This window comes from Lampetra planeri, chromosome 3 (assembly GCF_965212315.1).
Source record: "Lampetra planeri chromosome 3, kcLamPlan1.2.h2, whole genome shotgun sequence".
NCBI lineage: Eukaryota > Metazoa > Chordata > Hyperoartia > Petromyzontiformes > Petromyzontidae > Lampetra > Lampetra planeri.
The window spans coordinates 2,332,642-2,353,771 of NC_136109.1; the positions used below are offsets into that span (position 1 = coordinate 2,332,642).

Below are 21,130 nucleotides of genomic sequence, written 5' to 3' on the forward strand. Positions count from 1 at the left end.
CAGCTGCACTGGATCCATTACCATAACGACCAGACCTTTTGAAGGCCCATAATGACAATTTCATTAAGGGGCAAGGGATATTGGTGGAATTGCAGAGTGGTGTAAAAATGGGAGAAAGGGGGAAATTGGAAAGGAACGAGGCATCAGGGCAGCAGCCAAGCCACCATGATTTCGTCCCGTTGCTGTTCACACATTTATAGCTCATATGTCCAACTTAAACAGTAAACAATATACAATGCGAAAATACACATTTTATTTAAGCTAAGTTTTGTTGGATTTACCAACTATTCTTTATTGCAATCTGGTCTATACAATATTAACATTCATGACTGTCAATGATTAAATCTGAGAAGTGTAATTTGCATTGGCAGAACAAGTATAATATTTTATAGGATGCTGTATATTGAGTATATATTACTGTTAATGTAAAACATTAATATAGATTTAAAAAGCATTTTCTGAAATTGTAAATTTCATGATTATACATCTAGTATATAGGAGAAATGGAAATTTCGAATAATTTCTATACATAGCATGCATATGAATGTTCATCATTAAATAAATGATCGATGCATGTGTTCATGCCGCATGTATGTGTGTGCCGGGAAATGGAGCCCTTCATGCCAGTATGCTATTCTCAAGGTAATAAGATGCAGGCCTCCTCTAGGTTGAATCAGCCTCCAATTAATTCCAGATGCAATGCACAAAATAATAGCATCAAGAGAGAGAGAGAGAGAGACAGAGGCAACCATCCAGACTGTGTGGCATGCCGAGAACACGTGTGAGGCCCCCTTGTTTAATACCAGACAACACAATGTCACCATGCATTAATGTCAACAAGATTAATGCATTTATTTCACTTTAATAGGCGATTTCTTCTTGTTAAAGATCTTCAGAACGAATATAATGCAGAATGTATTGTAAGTCACGTAACTCAGCTACACATTACATTTGGGATTCCAGGCATTGCCAACACTTACCCCACTACCAAGCTGAACGGAGAGAAGCTTCGACTTTCATTTGCCTGAAGGGGGCAAAGAGCTTCGTTATTGACAAATATAAAATATATACATTGTTTTGAACAGTAATTAAATACTCGACAACAAAGAGTGTAAGTTACAATTTGAATTAAGCATGAATTAAACATGACAGTTCCGAAAAGACCAAAAACTCCTGCTTTCAACAGTTTTTTTTTTAACATTGCATACAGTATTGCACATATGTTATACCACACACAGTTCAAACACATACCTCATAAACACATACCTCAAACACAAAACTCAACTTTTAGTTGAGTTGAACATAAAACCACTGTGGAAATGGCACCATTGTGGAGAAGGGTTTGTGAAGAATGAACTATATTTTGTATCAGATAAATAATATACATTTACATATATTTTATATAATAATACTTTCATAATTTGTGATGTATATTCATTGGCCATTTTAACAATCTGCAGCAATGTGTAAAATGTATATTAATCAAATTCACACCAACTTAAATGTGGTGATAAGTAAATATACCATAAAAATATTTTTTATTTATTTCAAATGCACATTACTGGGTATTCAGATTTTTACAGAATAGATTTTCAAATGATTTAATTGAAAGATTTTTGGTAAAGAATACTCAGTATTGCAGCATACCCTGCACATGGTTCCAGTTTGCTCGAGGGAATTATTGCTCAGCCCTGCTAGTCAAGAGCAACTATAGAATGAATTGGCACAGGACATCACCAGCAGACAGAATAATCACCTTCTAACACCTTTCTTTATCTTACAATTATGTGAATCGATGCAAATACAAAACCTTAGGAAATTAATTTAGAAACTTCCAACTACCAATTCAATGGACACATATACTTCTACATAGGTTTTTACAGCACTTCGTCGATCCATTACTCAATGAGGGTCTTCCCATGCTGTGCCAGTCATGGGAGAAATGTGACCATACTTCACCACACTAGTCAGTGCGGGCTGGTAAAGAGGATGGGGCCCAGGGCCAGTTCAGATATCACTTGTGACTAATGCGAGCCATGGCCTAGAATCAAACTCACTCCACTCTAAAGAAACCTCCCCAAAAGAAATACATTCATGTTGGGCCCTGCATCATTGAGGGACAATTGTTTCTAACTTAAAATTTCTTAGGTCTATACCATTTGTGAGGTTTTTAAGGGTGCTGAATACACAGATGACATATTTTCAATTACTAAAATGTTTAGACACTTTTGGTCGTATGACACATCGTACATGACATTAATATTTGATCCATTATGCATTTTAGGTAAAAATGAGCTCCTGTACAGTACATTGCTTCGTGAAACTGAAGATGTTCCAAGTATTTCTGACTACTTAATCGGTTAGTGCAATCTGGACATGGAATGCCAGGGACGGGGGAAGATGGAAAATAGGAAGAATGAGCATGATATGGATACAGATTCTTCCTTTCGTCTCTGCTGACCTCTGTGTAAAAAAGAAAAAGAAAAAACAAGTTAGAGAAAATCATGAAATAAGTAACCAATGTAAGTCATACATTTAAGGGCTTTAAAATAAACACTGGGAAATACACAGCACGATCATTGTATTCTTTACCTTGGTCTACAAGAACACGACTACATACATCTTTACAGAGGGTAGTGAGATTTACCACCAGGCAATTTGATTGTATTAAATAATGGCAAATAACACGCACTGCCAAATCATGCCAGTATTCTGCTGCCATGAAATAAACTATGGTAAGATTACTATTTTCCTAGTCCATAATATCTAGATTCCCTAAGCCACCCGTGCACCTTCCTATTATTTTTGGCCTGCATTCTTCCCTAACCCAGAAGCATTGGCAAAGTCTTCCCATTATCCAAGCCTCTGTGTGGATGAGCACAAAGAAGCAGTCTCCTGAAAGTGCCATATTGCTATTATCGGTGCTTTAGCTCATGCAATAGGTAGTCAATCAGAATTAGCAGCAACGTTACCCAATTACTAGTGGATAAATTTACATTGATGAGAATCTACAGCTTCTAAACTGGTGAGAAACTACAGTCGTGTAAATCTGTAGCATTTATTATGTTATGAATATAAATAATCTAGAATGTTATTTATCTATAAAATCTAGAGGTGTGAATAAAAAAATCTACAGATGTGAATCTATGCAATTAACAAAGGTGAAATAAATAACATTTGACGTTTATGATGATGATGAAAACTGATGATGCTGAGTGGTTTCGGAAATTTTTTCATTTCAGATATAGGAATTGAAAAACTGCAATATAAAAAAAACATTTGTGAACATATCTAAAAATAAATGTGCCATGTATATTTCATTTTAATAGGAAAGTGCGCAGCTTATAAAACATTTAAAATTATATTTTAAACCTATCACTACAACATTTATAAGTATCTTAAAAACAAACCATATAATTCTGAGTGCATGCTGAAGAATGAGTTTAATAGGATCACGCCAATGACTATTTTAATGGAGAAGGCAGAGGGGTTTAGAAACAATGAGTAATGTATGTCTGAAACTGTATTTCAGTCATAAATAATTATATATAATTAAATGCACTGTGTAAAAATGTGAAAACCTCTATATATTTCATATGGTTGCTCTGACATCATCACTGATGAAGACAATGGAATTGCATATCTGACCGTCATATAGTCGCCTCTACCAATTACAGTAACTGCCCTCTGATGTTAGAGCGTGGCATATCAATGCTCCCAAACGAGAGCAGGAATCTCACTGCTCATCCAGCCAGAGGCACAACCACAGTGATGGGGGACATCGCTCCCCACGCAGCTCTACGAGAGCCGGGCACTGTGCACATACACCCATGGCTGGGGGCAGGCGTACAGCACGTGCCCCCATTGGCATGTGGCCATGTTTCAAGAGCACCCCATGGCATTGTTCAGGAGAGTGTGTCCATGTGTCTGTTTATATAAGGACATTGATGGTGTTAAGAATGATAGTTATGGTGGTATTGAAAATATTAGTGATGGTGGGGGTTGTAATTTAATTGTTCATCCTTTTCACCCGTCAAGGTTCCTCACAGCATCCATCAAGGTCCTGATTCCATTGGTGACAAGCCTCAGGATGTAGAAGGATCATGTATACTATTATCTGGATGATTTGCTGATCAGAGCTGCATCCAAGGAGTACCAGGAGAGGGCTGTCTCTCTGGTCATGAGCCTAAAGGACTAAGGCTTGTGGTTAATCTTCAAAAGTTTCAGCTGATCCTGCCTCAAGTGTTTAAATATTGGGGAGCTTTGTTCATACATATTCGTTCATGTGAGAACTTCATTAATAGGCAGTGTCAGGTGGAGGAGGGTGGACGACACATGTTGCTCACATGATCCGACCCAAAAATCTATTATTAAACTTTTATACCTTCCTACGTTTGGGAAGCATTATAAATCCAATTACATGCTGGTGAAAGACACTGATTTGGAAGTGAATTTGTGGGCGAGCTAGTATTGCGTTTATTATTCTCACCTCTTTTATTTGGCTCTGGCATGGGTTCAAGAGTGAGGGACTTGATAATGATCCCTGCAAGCTAAACAAGCCGTTAGTAGTCGCATTAAGCCCTGGCTTCCTTAAACAGTCATTGGCACATCCAGTTCCCACCCACCTCCTCCTAACTGATTGGGTTTGGAGGAAAGGTTTGGCAGGATATTGCTAATTCTTTATGGTTAATACTACAGGTACGCCGATCTGCATTTGGTGAGCCTCGACTATGGGATGGTGCGGGTCGTGCTCGTTGTTGGCTTGTTCAGTTTCTGCCATGAGAGTTGTGACCTCAAAGAAGCGCGAGTTTGGTTTGTACTGTCTGGTGGCCGACACAGCTTGGAATAAGAGTGAAAAAAAGCCTGTTTATTGTGAGGAGAAAATCATCTGTTAAAATAACTCAGACATCATAAGTTACATGGCCTTGCCAGTTCGATGTGCCTTAATATCTTTCCGCTGATTAGAACATTCCAAGATATCTTCCAAGAATTGGAAGATATATTGAAGATATATTGCTGTGAAATTTCAGTCCGTTTTTAGAACATAAACTGAAATGCACAATGGTTTTAGTTGTGCAAATACCCAGATTATATATGAATAACTCATATGTACCTCGAACACACTGTAATTACTAAATTACTAGCTGTGTATTTCCCAGATATTTTTTCATTCATAAAAATGAGAAATGGCTTACTTGTTTGTGCGTTGTCCAACAGCCCCTTCTCTTCCAGCAGCCTCGCTTGAGTCCTTTGCACAATTGACTTAAACGTAGGCCGTTTTGGTTTGTTTTTTGCTTCCAAAGCCTTTTTAAAATTGGCCAAATACCTCGTGGTGGAATTCTGTTCGTCTACCGCAGTCTGTTCACTTTTGGACGCAACGGTTTTGTTTTCCTCACCTATGGCATCAATGTGCTGTTCTATGTCTGCTACATCTTGATGGCTGTCAATCGCCGTTACTGCATTAGCTGGGTCAATACATGAAAGCCCTTCTTTATTCGAGCTTAATTGCTCTCCTTTGTTGTCGGGTGATGGCAACTTGTTTTTGGAAATAATTTCCCCTAAGCTCAACTTACAATCTTCAAATTCTGTATTTCCTATGACAGGCTCTTGCGTGGCATCTGGTGAAGCACTCTGTACTACTTCTCGTCTTTCCAATTTTGCTAAGACTTCCTCCATAACTTCCACATAGTTACTTTCTCCTGTTTTCAAAATATTATCTTCACATGCCCCAATTTCTGAATCTGTTCTCTGGAAATGCAGGTCACTATCATCTTTTGAGCAGGTGATGGTGGCAGAAAGCTTCTCCAGACTGATAGAACTCGTATCAATGCTGGAAATGTAGCTCTGAGAGCTATTCGTACTTTCTAATTTAAATACTGACCCTAGTGCGGACTTTGCATGCTGCAGCGTGCTGCTACTAAATCGCCGAAAGCTGAAGCTTCCAACTGTTTCTGGCCTTTCGTCAGTTTGCTGTCTCTGCTGTAAGACAATCATCTCCTCGTTGTGCCTTTTATCCAAGAGCTCACTCTGGCTATGGAAAGCAAGTTGACTCTTATGTTGTGAGGACAACTCTACTTCCGTTGAGTTCTCCTGAAGTGAGAATCTGCTCATTCCAAGCAAGTGCATGCCTCTCTTCAAAGAGCTCACGAAAAATCTCTCTTCTTTAGCTTCAGCGATAGATGTAGGAGAGGGAACACTTGTCTGACTACAATCCTCCTGCTGGCCTTCCCAACTTAACTCCTGGTCAGTTATGCTGTCGTTGTCAAGAATTGGATAATCTGATGTTGATGTACTGTACACAAAATCTGTACTTGCTTCTACTTGTTGAAGCTCAACTCCAGAGTCACAGCTTTGCTTCACTTGTGGCCACTCATCATAAGTATTCAATTGTTCCATATCTTGCATGCTGTAAGAATCTGCATACGTTTCTTGAACGATACATTCGTTTTGTTCATGCAGCTGTCCCTGCTCAGGTGTCATTTCATTGTAACAATCATCTTCAAAAACGTCTGCCTGTTGACGTCCACTATCAAGGTTCTGATGCTGCTCTAAACAAATGTCATGTTCTTGTTGTGATTCGCCTTGATTACACTCAGTCTCATCACTGTAAACGTGAACCTGTTCCCAGTCACCACTATTGCTGTAAATTTCATTTGAATGCCAGTCAATATCAGCAGGTTGAGATGGTTCTAACTGTTTGAGTTCAGGCCAACTACTACGATTCTTGTCATGTTCCACTTCAATTACGTTTGCACAACCATCATCAATTGAGCTTGGATATATGTCAATAGTTTTTTCTGTTTCTACAGGAATGTTATCAGAAACAAATGAATGGTTTTCAATTGAATCCTCATCAGTATTGTAAGAACATTGCTCCTGGTTGTCCCAATGCAAACTGAGGCTGTCATTACCATCTGGATCCTCGTGTACCGTAGTAATTTTCTGCACATTCTCCCATTCTATCTCGTTTGTATCGTTTTTATTCCATTCCTCTTTTACATCAAACTGTGATGTTTCAATACCATAACTATCCACAATATCTTCCTTTACAAAAACAAATGTTTTTGTATCTTCACACACACTGGAATCATCATTATTCATGGAAGTGCCCATATATGCTATATGTGGAATCTGGAAGTGGCTTTTTGGCCAAAACTCATTTTCATCGATGGATGTTCCACTATCTGATGACAACTTTGATTTTAAAACGGGTGTATCTTCTGACAGATAATCACAATCGGATACTTCACTGTGTTCAAAGTTTTGCTGTTCAGGCAATGGATTATATAGTTCCTCATTTTCAGACACAAGTTTGGAAAGGTTCAGGTTCATTTCAGGGTGTCTGTTATGAGGCGAATCGGAATGGTGGCGCTCTATATTATAATGATCACGTTTTGCAGAGGACATCATTTTTTCAAACAATGCATCTGACTGAGCAGAACTTTGACTCATTACACTTCTTCTGGTGAAGTCATCATCACTTGAGTCCATAGATAAGGTCTGAGCGTCCTGCAGAGAGTAAATTTGTTTCGATGAAGTATATACTCGAGGTAAAGATAATACACTTGGCTGTTTTTGTACAGCGTTTGCAGTCCTGATTTTAATACTCATGCCTTTTAATCTGTAGCACTTTTTAAGAATTAATTCCTTCTCCTGAATATTAGCAACTTTAATTGCTATAGGTCTTGGTTTGACTGAAAGACTGTTTCTCTTTTCTCCCAACCGAAAAGCACTTTCAACTCTCACAGTCTGTGTGGCATCTGTCATACCCATTTTCGCAGAAAAAATATCATAGATAACATTGGTGCAATTTTCATTCTCTTGTTCTGGAACATTGATGAAATACAAACAGAGGCCATTTCCAGATTGTTTTTTATGGTCAAAATAATCATTTGTCGGTACATTACTGTGTTTGACTTGAACAAACCCAGATTGCAATTGTTCAATTTCTGTTTGTACAACTTCCACACTTTGAGATATTTCTCTGACTGAACGCTTCAGCGCATGAACCTGGTCCCTCAGTTCTACAATTTCAAGCTCAATTCGACTTATACCTTGAAGTTCTTGAAATATCTTTTCCATGACATTGTGAGTCTTATTCAGAATATCCTCCGACTCTTGAGATGAACTCATGACGCGATCTTGTTGTGACATGGACTTTTGCAAACGTTGGTGTTTGTATCCATCCGTATTGTGAGAAGTGTTGTCATGACCTGTTTTTTTCCACACTTTAAACTTCTGGAATGCCTTGCAGCCTGCAGACCATGAAGCATATTTGACTTGTGAAGATAGCTTGAAAGGATGCTTTGGAAGTTTTCTATGATCAGGCATACCAGGGAGTGTTTGACTTTTTACATCTTGATGATTCTTGTGAGTAAACGTGACAGAAGTCCTTGTTTCACATGCCTCTCTACTACATTTTGGTAACTGTTCCAAGCAGCCATCAGATTCACTTCCATCAGATTCAATTTCTGTTGACAGGTGGCCTGACTCCTCATGGAGTGACATTCTTCCTAAACCTTTGACTGTGCTAGGCCAAGGATTTTGAGACAATTCTGCATCACGTGTCCTCCTTGTCTCGACATCATCACCAGCCCAACTTGCACGACTCTTAGTCATTTTCTTCATCGTGTTCTTGAGTCTGGATGAAAGTTTTGGAGTTTTTGTTTGTGTAGAGTTTAATTGCCCAATTTTTGAGTCCTCATTGCAATCAGGTGTCCTTTGTTTGTCTCTTTTTTTATCCTCACCAGAAAACATTTTTAATACAAGTTTTGCAAGGTATGTCTGTATAAGATGTTGACTTGTATAAAACACCATGGGTGCCTTATACGTTACATAAACTTCAAGTAGCTGTTTAAAAATAACAAAGAAAACTATTTGGGGGTTTAGCACGTTCAATCTGTTGATCTTTCCTGCATCAAGGAGTTAAATAAAAATTTGACATGGTGCCATTTTTCACAGCAGAACATCTCTGAAAAACAAAAGTGCACAGGGCTGTACATGAGTAGAAGTAAAACAGCAAGAGCACAATGAAGACAGGAGGTGCAAGTACAAAACTCTTTTATCTTGAGTCGTCAGTCCAATCCTTATAATAAAAGCCCAACATGAATACACTTATATTTTGTTGAATATAATACGATATTTTTTACAAACAAAATAACTCTATTGACGTCTAAATCAATGTATACAAATACCAAAATATTGTAACTTTCATAGCACGAGTTAGAAAATGAATAAATCCCACTGCATTGAATATTACAATTTCTGAGACTATATGAAGATGTTTCCATATGCTGTTTAAACTGTAATACTATTTACTAAATGATAAATTAATGATAAATGAATGTCATGTTATAACTGACTGTAGAATTACTCAATGTTACACTGAATTAAATTATAAAATTATGTATCACATCATGTTGCATTGCGATTGCTTGAATGTATTTCCAAGTTTAAAGTTGGTGTAAAACATTTATTGTAGTAGAAAATGTATATTTTTAAAAGTTTGTGATAACATATAGCATTCAGCTCGCAAAGAATACAGAGGCCCCATATAGCTCTAGACACATGGCATATCATTGTTTCACTTGATTATCAGCCTTGATCAATTCACTGCTGACGAATAACCTCCCCAAGCCACCAGCATCTCTCACGATCCTGAAATGCAAGTCCAACCAAGACATGCGCATCCTGAAATCATCACTTCACCTCCTTGGTAAACGTCCTCTCCAGACGTGTTCCATCACTTGGCTCCTTTTCAGCAACGCATCCTGCCCAAGCCCACTTACTTTTCTTTACATTTTGAATTGTCGTTAAAGTGTGTATGTTCTCTGATGCAAGTATTTATATTTTTCTCTCAGTGTTATCCCAAGCATGTACCCATCTATACTTATTTGCATAATTTTAAGTTTTTGCAACCAAAAGTGTAAATTACAATGTTTCTTGTCCATGTCATAGCAGGTAGTACAAATTGATTAATCACTTGGAATGTTACTTTCATATAAAGTTTAACTTTCCAAAATAATTCCAGCCTAGGACTTCTGTTGCTAACTTAACTAAACCTGTCTTAAAGCCTTCCCAAAGTCTCTAGTTTCTGGCTCTGAATCTCCTTCTCGTGTCAGATTTGCAATAACTGCAGTCCTGCCTCCAATGCTTACCTAAAATTGTTGTTGCACCTCATGAATCTCTAGTTGTGCTGCGTCAAAGCTAGTAACAGTGTCATTTTGCTTGTTTACTCTCAAATTTCAGTCGTCTGCAACAACTGGGTTGTTTTATTTTTCGATTTAAAGCTTTCGTGACTGCAGGGATTCATCTTCTTGGTTCTTCATCTGAGGACGGCTACTTGCGTTGTGGCCGAAACGTCGTGAGAATTATTTTATTATGTTTTATTTTTATTATTTTATTACTTCCCTTCTATGTGACTTTACCGAAAGAACCAAGAAGATGAACTGGGTTATTGTCTGAACCAATATTTTCAGTCCTGTAATCTCAGGTCTTAAGAATACATGTCCTATGTTATTCCCTCAATGTAATGTAATCAATAAGAGAATCCATCTCAGTCTTACAATCGGGCAATCTCCATGTTAGCTTATATAACTTCTTATGTTAAAACTGTGCTACAGATAATTAATGTCTGTTCAAAACGTCGTGAAAATTGTATTTTATGTTTTATTTGTATTATTTTATTATTTCCCTTCTACGTGACTTTACTGAAAGAACCAAAAAGATCTGTTAAACAAGTAGGCTTTCGCGACCAGTATTATTCATAATAAAAGTTTTTGGGTTAGATCGTGTTATTATGTGTTGCAACCCTCCACCACCCGACACGGCCAATCAGTAAAAAGTGTCACATTAACAAAACGCCAATTAGTTACTTCTTCAGCCCACCTGTTTGTTGGAAAAGTGAATCCACCACATATAGAATTTGAGAACGACGTTTCGCTGGTAATTACATCCAGCATCTTAGGGCGATTTGCCAGAATAGTGAAGCCATCCACCTGCTTCTGGTCTTAAATCGTGGAGGATGACGTCATCATTGATGAACCCCATCAGGTTTTCAGATCAGAGGCGGAGGTGGGGGGGGGCATTGCAATTATGTAATAGATCAGTAATCAGCCACTTAGCATGTGGCTCTTCTGTAAGGAATTGCAATATGTAATGTGTATTACTTTATAATACGCTTCCAGGCTGAAATTGTTTGTATTCTTCTCAATTTTGATTCTCTAATTAGTCTTGACCAGTAATAATTAGTTTTGCATAACACTTCAACGTTATCGAAATCAATTGAATGTCGTTGTTGGCAAGCATGCTCTGCCACTGCTGACAGCTGTGTTTGAGATAATTTAATGTTCCTTTAGTGCTCTTTTAGTCTTATGCTAATGTTACGTCCCGTCTGTCCAACATAGCATTTACTGCATAAGCAATTTATCCGACATACACCTTCTGTTGATAACTTCGGTAATTCATCTTTAGTACAAGACACTAGTTTTAGAATTTTGTGTACCGTACCAAATCTTTCATGTTTTGCTTTTGCAGAACACGGGCTAATTTGTCAATAACTCCCGAGATATATGGTATTTAAGTTGTTTTCATAAAGTGATCACTTTCAGCAGTTTTGTTGTTCGGTCTTGGTTTGGCATTCAATGCTCTGTTAATTTGAGCGTGATTGTAGCCATTCAGTCGTAGTGCTTCTTGAACATGTTTAATCTCTCTCCTTAGACTTTCAGCATCTGACACTGTTTTTGCCCGATGTATGAGCGTCTTTCTGATATAGGATTTCTGTGCTGGGTGATGATGTGAATCTGCATTCAGATAGGCATCAGTGTATGTTCCTTTCATTAGACGCTGTGTGTTATTTTACCATTTTGACCGCGTCCAAGCAAAATATCCAGGAAGGGGATTGTGTTGTTTACCTCCATTTCCATGGTGAACTGGATGGCCGGGTTTTGTGCATTGAGATGATTTAATCATTCATTAAGTGTATCTTTACCATGTGGCCAGACAACCAAAGTGTCATCGACATATCTAAACCAAAAAGATGGTTTTAATGTACTTGAGGTAAGTGCTCTTATACTCTTAGGTTTTTTCGGTAAAGTCACGTAGGTAAAAAGCTTCAAATCTAGAAGTAAGTGCTCTTGTTTCAAAGTGTTCCATGTACAGATTTGCTATAGCAGGAGACAGAGGAGAACCCATTGCTGCTCCTTCCTTTTGTTTAAAGAAGTCTCCTCTCCATGAGAAACAAGTGTTATTTAGACAATGGTCGGCTAGTTTTGGAATTCTGATGTCCTATTTCATGCTGCCCAAGTACATGCCCTCACTCACCATACTTGGTTCGTACCTGGGCATTTTATGTTCTCTCGTCGTGAGAGATCATAATAACTGGGTACCATGTCCAAAGCTGACTGTCGTCTACTGTAGAATTGATCCTTAATATCTCCAAGTTGCTGTCCCCGTGAGTGCATAAGATTTGCCTACCAACACGTCGCAATGTCTAAACCATAGCCTTACTAATTTAAATCTATTTGTCAACTGACACTAAGTTGGTCAAGCACTTCACCATTTTGCTAATAGAAATCCTTACTCCTGCCTGATGCTTCCCAGCCTTCTTCCAACGATACCACAGACTGTAATCCTCAATCCAGGCATGAACCGATTCAAACTCCTCTCTCTACTGTAAAAAAGGAGTTTATCCGGACACTGGGTCAGACAGTTCGAACCACCTCCCACAAACAAAGTGGTATCTTTCTCTTTCTGTTAAAAAAGCTGAATATTAAAGACACAGTAAATGCAGCTCTATCAGAAAAAAGATCGAAACTTTTCTCTGTCAGTATACTGAGGCATATTCCACAGATTATTTTTTGTTGGTTACAGATGCAACAATTTATATTATTAATCCAACAAACCACGTGCGGGTTAACATAGCATTCAATTGGGTCCAAGCAACCACTGCTTAAGTGGCACAACAATGCTTTTCACATTTTCAGATGTGTGCCAGAAACAGCACCAGCCTCAGGCATTCTGTTAATGGAATAACATCCTTGAAAATGGCTCTACACAGTTACTCTTCTCGATATAACCAGTGACTTCTACAGTCCATCACAATACATTTGTTCGGGCTGCTTCAATCACTCCTTTATTACTATGATAAATAAAAAAATACCTGGGATTAATTTCATGTCCATGGTATATTTTCCGGAGGTGGTCAGTTCCCTCACCAGAAAATTATCGCGACAGTCATTACTTGCAACTCATGAACATGGTGGAGTGCCATCCTGACCAATCACAGGTTAAGCAAAGGGTGAGAAAAATCCACTCTATCATATCATGATTCAATCCTCATGCATGGCAAGAGCCGATCAATCAGGCTCCTATATATCTCACAATTACGTGTGCGTGTCAACACACACAGAAGTCATGCAGTGCGGTGGTCAGTGCACTCCGTTTAGAACCTGCTGACCAAAGTTTGATTCCTGGCCATTGCTAAGAACCTTCTCGTATTCACGTGCATTGTGGCTCTTGAAATACTGAGTTTTTTTTACCGAAATCGAAAAAAGGGCTCTGCTTGTTATTTTGGTTGCCGACCAATCCGAGTTGAACTAAGCCTTAAACAGGTACCCGGTGCCACACGTAAACATCAGCACTAATGCGAAGGTTGAAAATGAAAAAAAGGGGGCGATGATAACGATGCTGATACTACTGATGATGCAAATTGAGCATCCCTGTGTGAGTGTGCTTGTATATGCATGTGCAATGCATGCATGTGTGTGTGTGTTGTCATCACACACAAACACGGTTGTTATATGGGGAGCGGTAGTGTAGTTGTTAGCGCACTGCACTAAGAACCCGGCGACCCGGGTTCAATCGTCGCTATGGTAACCATTGACGATTATCTGAACCGGTCCTGTGCCTCCCCCTAGGTCGACTAAGCCTCAAATTAATATCTGGTGCAGTGTGTAAATATCGCCACTCAGAAGACAAAGGCAACCAGGAGTGGTGCTGGCCATCCACCCTCCCGTGCGCCGTGCGTGCCTTCATAGGTGCTCGCTAACAGCACTTGCCCCAACAGTATGTTAAGGGGAATGGGGGATCGTTGTCTTTGTGTTATCATCATACTGCTTAAGTCTCCCCACATCGTTGCTTTTACTTCATGGTCTTATAATGCCAAATTAATATAGCTCTCGCAAAAGAGCCAATTAGATCACTCCATCTCCACAGCGGTTGTCCTCTTTGACGTGTTTCCTTCTTTGGCTGTCTTTAATCACCAATCTTATCTATAAGCTATCATCCCTTTAAGTGATGTATCGTGCCCAAGCAATTCATGCTTTTCACAGTCAATAAGATCTCTCTACTGTGCATTTGGTTTATAATCCATGTGTGAAAACGTCTGCCAGAATCAATGTCTCCTATGCTTTTTTGTATATTCTACAACACTTCTTCCATTTTCTTTCTCAGAGTCCATGTTTCCATTCCATGCCATAGGAATGAATATGCACGGATTGAAAATATTCTCTTTAGTGAATTGTAAAGACATGCAATGTGTGTAACATGCAATATGCATGTGTAATGCATGGATGATTATAATTAATGTGTGTATATATTATCAGTAATATATTTAAGACATTTTAATTTAAAAAATGCATTTCCCAAAAAGATACATGGAACCAAAAATGCACAGTATTAAAACAAATAGATGCATGATGCCTGCTTCTCCACTCATTTGCCAATTAGCACCCATCTGCATCCGTCTCCGAATAATTGCAAGCCATTCCCAATTAAATCACATTTTTTGCAATTTCAATCGCGTTATAGGTTGCGTTTTCGGCCAGAATGGCTCGCTACATAACAAGCGCACACTGGGCACATGTGGGATACGCCATAAAACACGCACAGCAGCTTCAAATGGGCGCTCTGTTTGTTTTAACATGTTTTTGCACATCAAGTGCCATGGATAATGGACGTATCGTATAAGTGTCTGTTTGAGCATGTGTGAGTTTTTAGGAGTTCTTAGGATAAGCTTCATCTGTTCCAGCACTATTTATGAGCTGAAAGAACTGCTACTGGGGTAGAGGGCAGACCCACCAGGAAGTAAACCGTTGTTCATTCTGCAGCAAAATATGTTTTTTTCCAGGAAGATCAAGTAGGTATTGATTTGTGGTGGGATTCTACCACATAGTGGAGTGCACGTGTCGATATGTTTCATTAACAGCACGGGGCATGCAACCACCACTGTTGGGGCCAGGCCCGAGTCTTAACCAATCTGCTGCGTAGACTAAGCCATGAAGAAATGTGGTTTACTCACAAATAGTTGCTGGCTGAATGGAACACATAAACTAAGCCTCGGTGTCAAACCAGAATCTGTTTTTAGTATTCACATCAGGACTTTTCCAAAAATCACCAAGTATCTGCATACACGTCAAGTAGGACTTCTTCTAAGGAACCTTAATCTAGAGTCACTGCCACCCTCTGCAAAATATAAAAAGGATAGTTAATGCTTTTGTCATATTAAAAGGGAATTAATTACCTGTATTCCTCAGTATGCAAGTGTCTCCCAATTGGATATCCTACACTCCGGCCACAGTTAAGACACCACAGCACAGAGAGTTAACTTAAAGAAGGCAGGCTAATATAGGCGACGTAAGAGTCAGTGGCCTGATCACTCAGCAAAACAATAAATATTTCAGTGAAGTTTATATGAATATACATGCCAATTTAGATTTATAAATGACAGAAATGTACAAACTCAGTAATCATTGGAAGGACGTTATTGACCAAGTAAAGTCTTAACCGACTGTGATGTTTCCATCCTACCTGCCTATGTCAGCTGTTATTTCCGACTGTTTTTCTTTCGCTCTCTGTGCATCTCTCTCCGATCTCTTCCAGTACTCCAGTGACCCGGGTGCTGCTGCGGGGTCCTCTTTCTGCCCTGCCTCCTTCCCCCCCACTTCTCTCTCCCCCCCCCCTTCTGCTGAGGCCTATATAACCTCGTGCCACGGCAGATCTCCCGCCTACTTCAGCAGTTTTTTCTTGCTGTAGTTGTCCCACCTGATGACGATTGCTTGTGTTGCGATTGAAACGGCGTGATCTATTATTTTTCTACCTACGTGACTTTACCGAAATAACCAAAGAGTATGGATTCCTGCAGTCACGAAAGCTTCAAATCAAGATAGAAATGTAAATATCAATCTAAGAGCTTTACGTAGCCTCTGTTATTTGGTGGTTTGACATAAGTGCAGTAGTCGCTGAAATGCGGTAACGTGGACCGCAGCTGTCACCTCATTTTCGTCAATTAACTGTCGTACACTGTCATGCCATAAATTCCCTAAAATTTGCTTATTTGACTGTTATTTTCTAAAATTTCAATGGAGGTAAATGCGAAAAAAACAAAATCCTCAGAGAGCTCAATGAAGATCATCACAAGCGTATAGCCTAGAATCAGGGGTCGGCAACCTACGGCTCCGGAGCCGCATGCGGCTCTTTACGGGCTGCTTCTTGACGATATGTACGTATGTACAGTATGTACTCAGATGCATTGCGGCTCTTGAAATACTGAATTTTGTACCGAATTGGAAAGAAATGGCTCTTCTTGTTATTTTGGTTGCCGACCCCTGGCCTAGATAAAAGTATAACAAATATGCAGAGTGTATGGCTGAACAGATGGGCAGGCTTAACAATTTATTTACAATAAAAAACCTTTTTTTTTATCCCTGATGGAGTGATGAACAGGACCTTGGATAAACACATTTAATTTACTACTATATTTGCCCAAGAATGTCAGTGTGTAACGTGCGTGACGTCACTCCACGTCGACCAGCCCCCCTCATTAATAATCATGAACAGGTTACATCCTCCACATGGACCCGGTCCTCATGAATAATCATGACGGGTGACGTCATTCCGCATGGAGAACCCCACCCTCATTAATAATCATTAACGGGTGACGTCCTGTAAATGGACACCCCCCTCCATTGACGTCACTCCACATGTGGGGGGCGAGGCGCCTCCCCCCCCTTCCTCAGCGTCAACTTACAACCCTCACGACAAAGGCAGAACCCTCACGTCACGTGATCTCCGTAACGCTGTTGTTGAGACATAGAAGTAAAAAGGTCGTCATGATGAACAAGGGATTATAACCTTTAAATGAAATAAGTCTGTGTCACCACGCCCTTACAAAGTGCACACGAATGGATGCAATGAATATCACGTCGCGGTCTGCTTTTCGCTTGCAACTTTCAGATTTACTGCGATACACCCGTCCTTGGACGGGCAAAAGATTAGTGGATAAGAGTTGTCCTCAATTCATGGTATAAACTAAACCGGGGTTTCCATTGGTTGCTATAACACAGTGCCACCACATTACAATCCACTACTGGGGTTTATTTGACCATACTTCACCACGCCGGTCAGTGCGGATTGGTGAAGACAAGGAGGATCAGTTTTGATATCACTCGCCACTGATGTTAGCCATGGCCAGGAATCGAACTTAGATAATCAGGTTTACAGTGCAGCACGCTAACCGGCATGTCACTGCTCCAGACCTAAATAATTATCGTTGGTATTAATATTCATGTGGCAAATGCACTTCATGTTCATTGCAAGCATTGAGGTGGGCCCCACAATGACAGGAGTGGCTTTATTTGTAACGTCTTGTATATCACGGAGAAAAATATTCACCAGTTAAAATGTGAAGAGATATATACTTGCAACCAACAGTTTCATGGTTTGTCGAGATATTTGACAAGAGGCATAATTTATTGTCACTACATTATCTTTTGACCTATAAAATCCATGACATATATATACAATAGATACAGAAGCAAGCTATGTCTTTAGTTGACATTAATTTACTTATTTCAGTATTTTTCTCATGTTAAAGAAGAAATTCAGTAGCATGCACATTTTCATACATGAGAGTTTAAGAAAAAAATGTGAATACAAAACAATATAAAAAACAAGTACCTATGAAACAGCGTCATGAGTGATTATGTGAATGGAGCCACAACATCATATCTGCAGCCTTCAAGAAATGTCTACGATGTTTTAGTGAACTTAGTGTGCATGACTTTTGTTTAGCCGATAATTATGTTGCACCCATCTTGGCAGCTTTCTTCGCTAAGTTTTTTCATTTCCTGCAGTTAATTTCCATTGTTCAGAATATCTGAGATGTTAAGGTTTTGAAAAATACATCCTTTGTAAATTACTTGAGATTCCACCGATATACCCTGCTACAAAATTGTAATCAAATATAAAATAAAATTATTATGTTACTTTAAATACATATCAGGTCGTAATCAGAGTTATTCTTCACCTATGGTCGTTTTCGCATCGATATATTAGTGGCGTGTTGAGTGTAATCATACACATATATGAAGATATTTTTGAAGGAGACTTTAAGTCATATTTTTCCAATTCAAAACGAAGACCATCCTCCACAAAATCGCCATGCAGTACAATGGAATGCACATAAGAAATTAAATGCGCACCATGAATGCAACAGATCACAATGAACCCCCATAATACTGATCGATTTAAAAACAACTGCCAATATGATTTCAGACTTTGTTTTGTGCTATGGTGATACAGCAAAAGGAAAAAAAACTCCAACTTCTGCAATACTGGCCAAGTATTCCTTATAGATGTCTTCATCTAACAATGTTTTTGCAGCGAAATGCATATACAGATATTTACATATGCATGCCCCATGCTAAGAGTTGATACTCAAAGGGACAATCTTTAACAGACAAGAAACCCTATTAAATGAAAGAGAAGAGCATTCACATACAATATAAACTACAGTAATACTGTAACATAAAAGGTCTTAAGCGTTGGTGGCATGAAAGAACAAAAATGCAATTACCTGTACATTCCACTCTATCTCACATACGCAGCAGGCACAACATTAGCCTGACAGCCACTATCTTAAACATGTGGTGCTACGGCCACAATTCACAGCAGCAGAGCAACTTGGCTATAACAAACAGCACTCTAGCCAGGTGGTCGTGGCTACACATGCCTATCATCCAGCACTGTGGAGGCAGCGAGGAGGGTTGGTGGCTTACACAATGGTCGTGAAACTCGTTGTCCATGGGCGTCGAGGTGCCTTACCCTGACTTGCCAGAAATGTGGCCCCCATCTATTCCATCTGTATGGGATAGTGTTTCTCACTTGCACGCATGGGTTTTCTCTGGGTGCTTCGGTTTTCTCCCACATTTAAACGTATTAATTGATCAACAACACCTTCATATATAGAGGACCCCAGAGCTTGGGGGGATCAGCGTCTGCTCACCACCTGGCTGCCTTTACAAGTTGAAATTATGATACAGGTAGGACCATTTCCACACTGCCCACCAGGGATTATTTGTCTGTCTGTCGTGCATAGCCATGCCCTCGATTTGTATTTCAAAGAGCGCTTCTGGCGGGCTCAGCACCGCGTGACGCGCCGCCCCACGCAGCTTGCGCCGCGTGACACGGATCGCACGAATGCGCTGTCCAACCTAGATCCGACCTGCCCACTCCGAAGGAACGTGTTTAATAGTATTATGCTTATGAGAACATTGGAACTGGGGTTGTAGAGATATAATTTTTCACGAGATGGGTCAATGTCACAATACATGATATAACGATTATCGTAATATCAGTTTCCATAACTGCATGTGATCGAATTTGTATTGTCTTGTTTTTGTACGTTGATGTACTTCAAGTATGAATAAATATTAATTAAATGCTGCTGCCACCTCCATCTTGGGATGAATTATATAGTTATCCCAGGAATCCGTACCCTTCTCGACTATTACCTGACAGCTTTTCATGTGCCTACTAATTCTGTAAAAGGATAACAATGTATTGCAATACAATTTTTAACTATTATATTTATCTTGACTTAAAGCTTTCGTGACTGCAGGAAATCATACTCTTCGGTTCTTTCGGTAAAGTCACGTAGATTAAAAAAAATGTATATCTACGTTACTTAACCGATAGACCCATAGAGTATGATATTATATTTTAAACACATTTCAGTGAAAAGTATGACAATGATTTTCAAATAAAGCCAAGAAAAAAGTACAAAGATGTTTGCCCTAAATTGTGAAACTTAAGCCAATCATATTACAAAAACTCAATCCGTTTACAACTACATTTGGAGGAAACAAATCAAATCCAAATTAGAAAATATGTAATAATTTTAAATACCTAAATTGTGATAGTGGGGTAGTGTACTTTTTGTACACTACACGGGGATGTGAATGTCCCCTGATAACTCCAGCTCTTCCGAAGTTGTTCCCGTGTAAGACATCATATATCTTATATTTCACCTGACCATGCTGCCTCCAACATTGACCATATAGAACCTCAGTGTGGCCATCCTCAGAAACGTTCCTCGCTGCCAACGTCACTTGTCAGTTGTTGACTTCACATATTCTCGACAACCTCCATCCATGGCAGATCTCCAGATCCTTGGCCAGAGAACAACTTGGACCAATGTTTAAGCTCAATTTTCCGAACGAAACTCTTCCACTAACTTCTGTTGAAACAGTGTCATGATATTAATATCTGTACTAGACTACTGCCTATTCCATCCTTTCACAAATATAGAAATCCAAGGAGCTTCACAATCATTGTTGTCAATTTTCAGGAGTTAAATAAAAAAAATGGGGTTTTTATACAGAAACATAGTTTCAATGCAATGCACCTGCCAGGTAGTGATGTAAATTTCCTAGAAGGCTATATCATGATCCACTACGCTCTTACTAGATGATCAGGTACAGTATTAATATGCTTTAATGTCCACTCAGTACTAAATATTCACAATACACAGGTCACCTGACCCTCGCCATACAATCGAGTTTACATGACTTGTAATTTCCACAAATCAGGAAGATTGGATACTCAAGCACTCACAGACACTTGGCACTCACACACGTTCACCAGAAATCACCGATTGCAGGGCATAGCAGATACCAGTGGATGCAATAGCGTGGATGTCCAGCAGGTGGTAATTACCATGCTGTCACGGTTTTCATATTACTTCAAAGGTCATGGGGTCGCTAAAAATCTAATTCAATCCCTGGATCATGATGGTCAGAATGAGCAACAGCTGGTCATGTACAATGAAAAATAATCATCAAAATGCTGTGAC

General features: G+C 39.2%; 1 protein-coding gene across 1 annotated transcript in view; it reads right to left on the bottom strand.

The window, feature by feature from the left end:
- LOC144736307 (protein unc-13 homolog C-like) overlaps positions 1-8,952 on the bottom strand; it is a 147,362-nt gene extending 138,410 nt beyond the window's left edge. Inside the window, exons 1-3 of the mRNA XM_078618958.1 lie at positions 5,196-8,952; positions 4,490-4,491; positions 981-1,024 (exon numbers count right to left, since the gene is read on the bottom strand). Coding sequence (XP_078475084.1) covers positions 981-1,024; positions 4,490-4,491; positions 5,196-8,817 — 3,668 coding nt within the window. The 5' untranslated portion in view covers positions 8,818-8,952. The remainder of the gene's footprint in view (positions 1-980; positions 1,025-4,489; positions 4,492-5,195) is intronic.
- Positions 8,953-21,130: the final 12,178 nt, after the last annotated feature.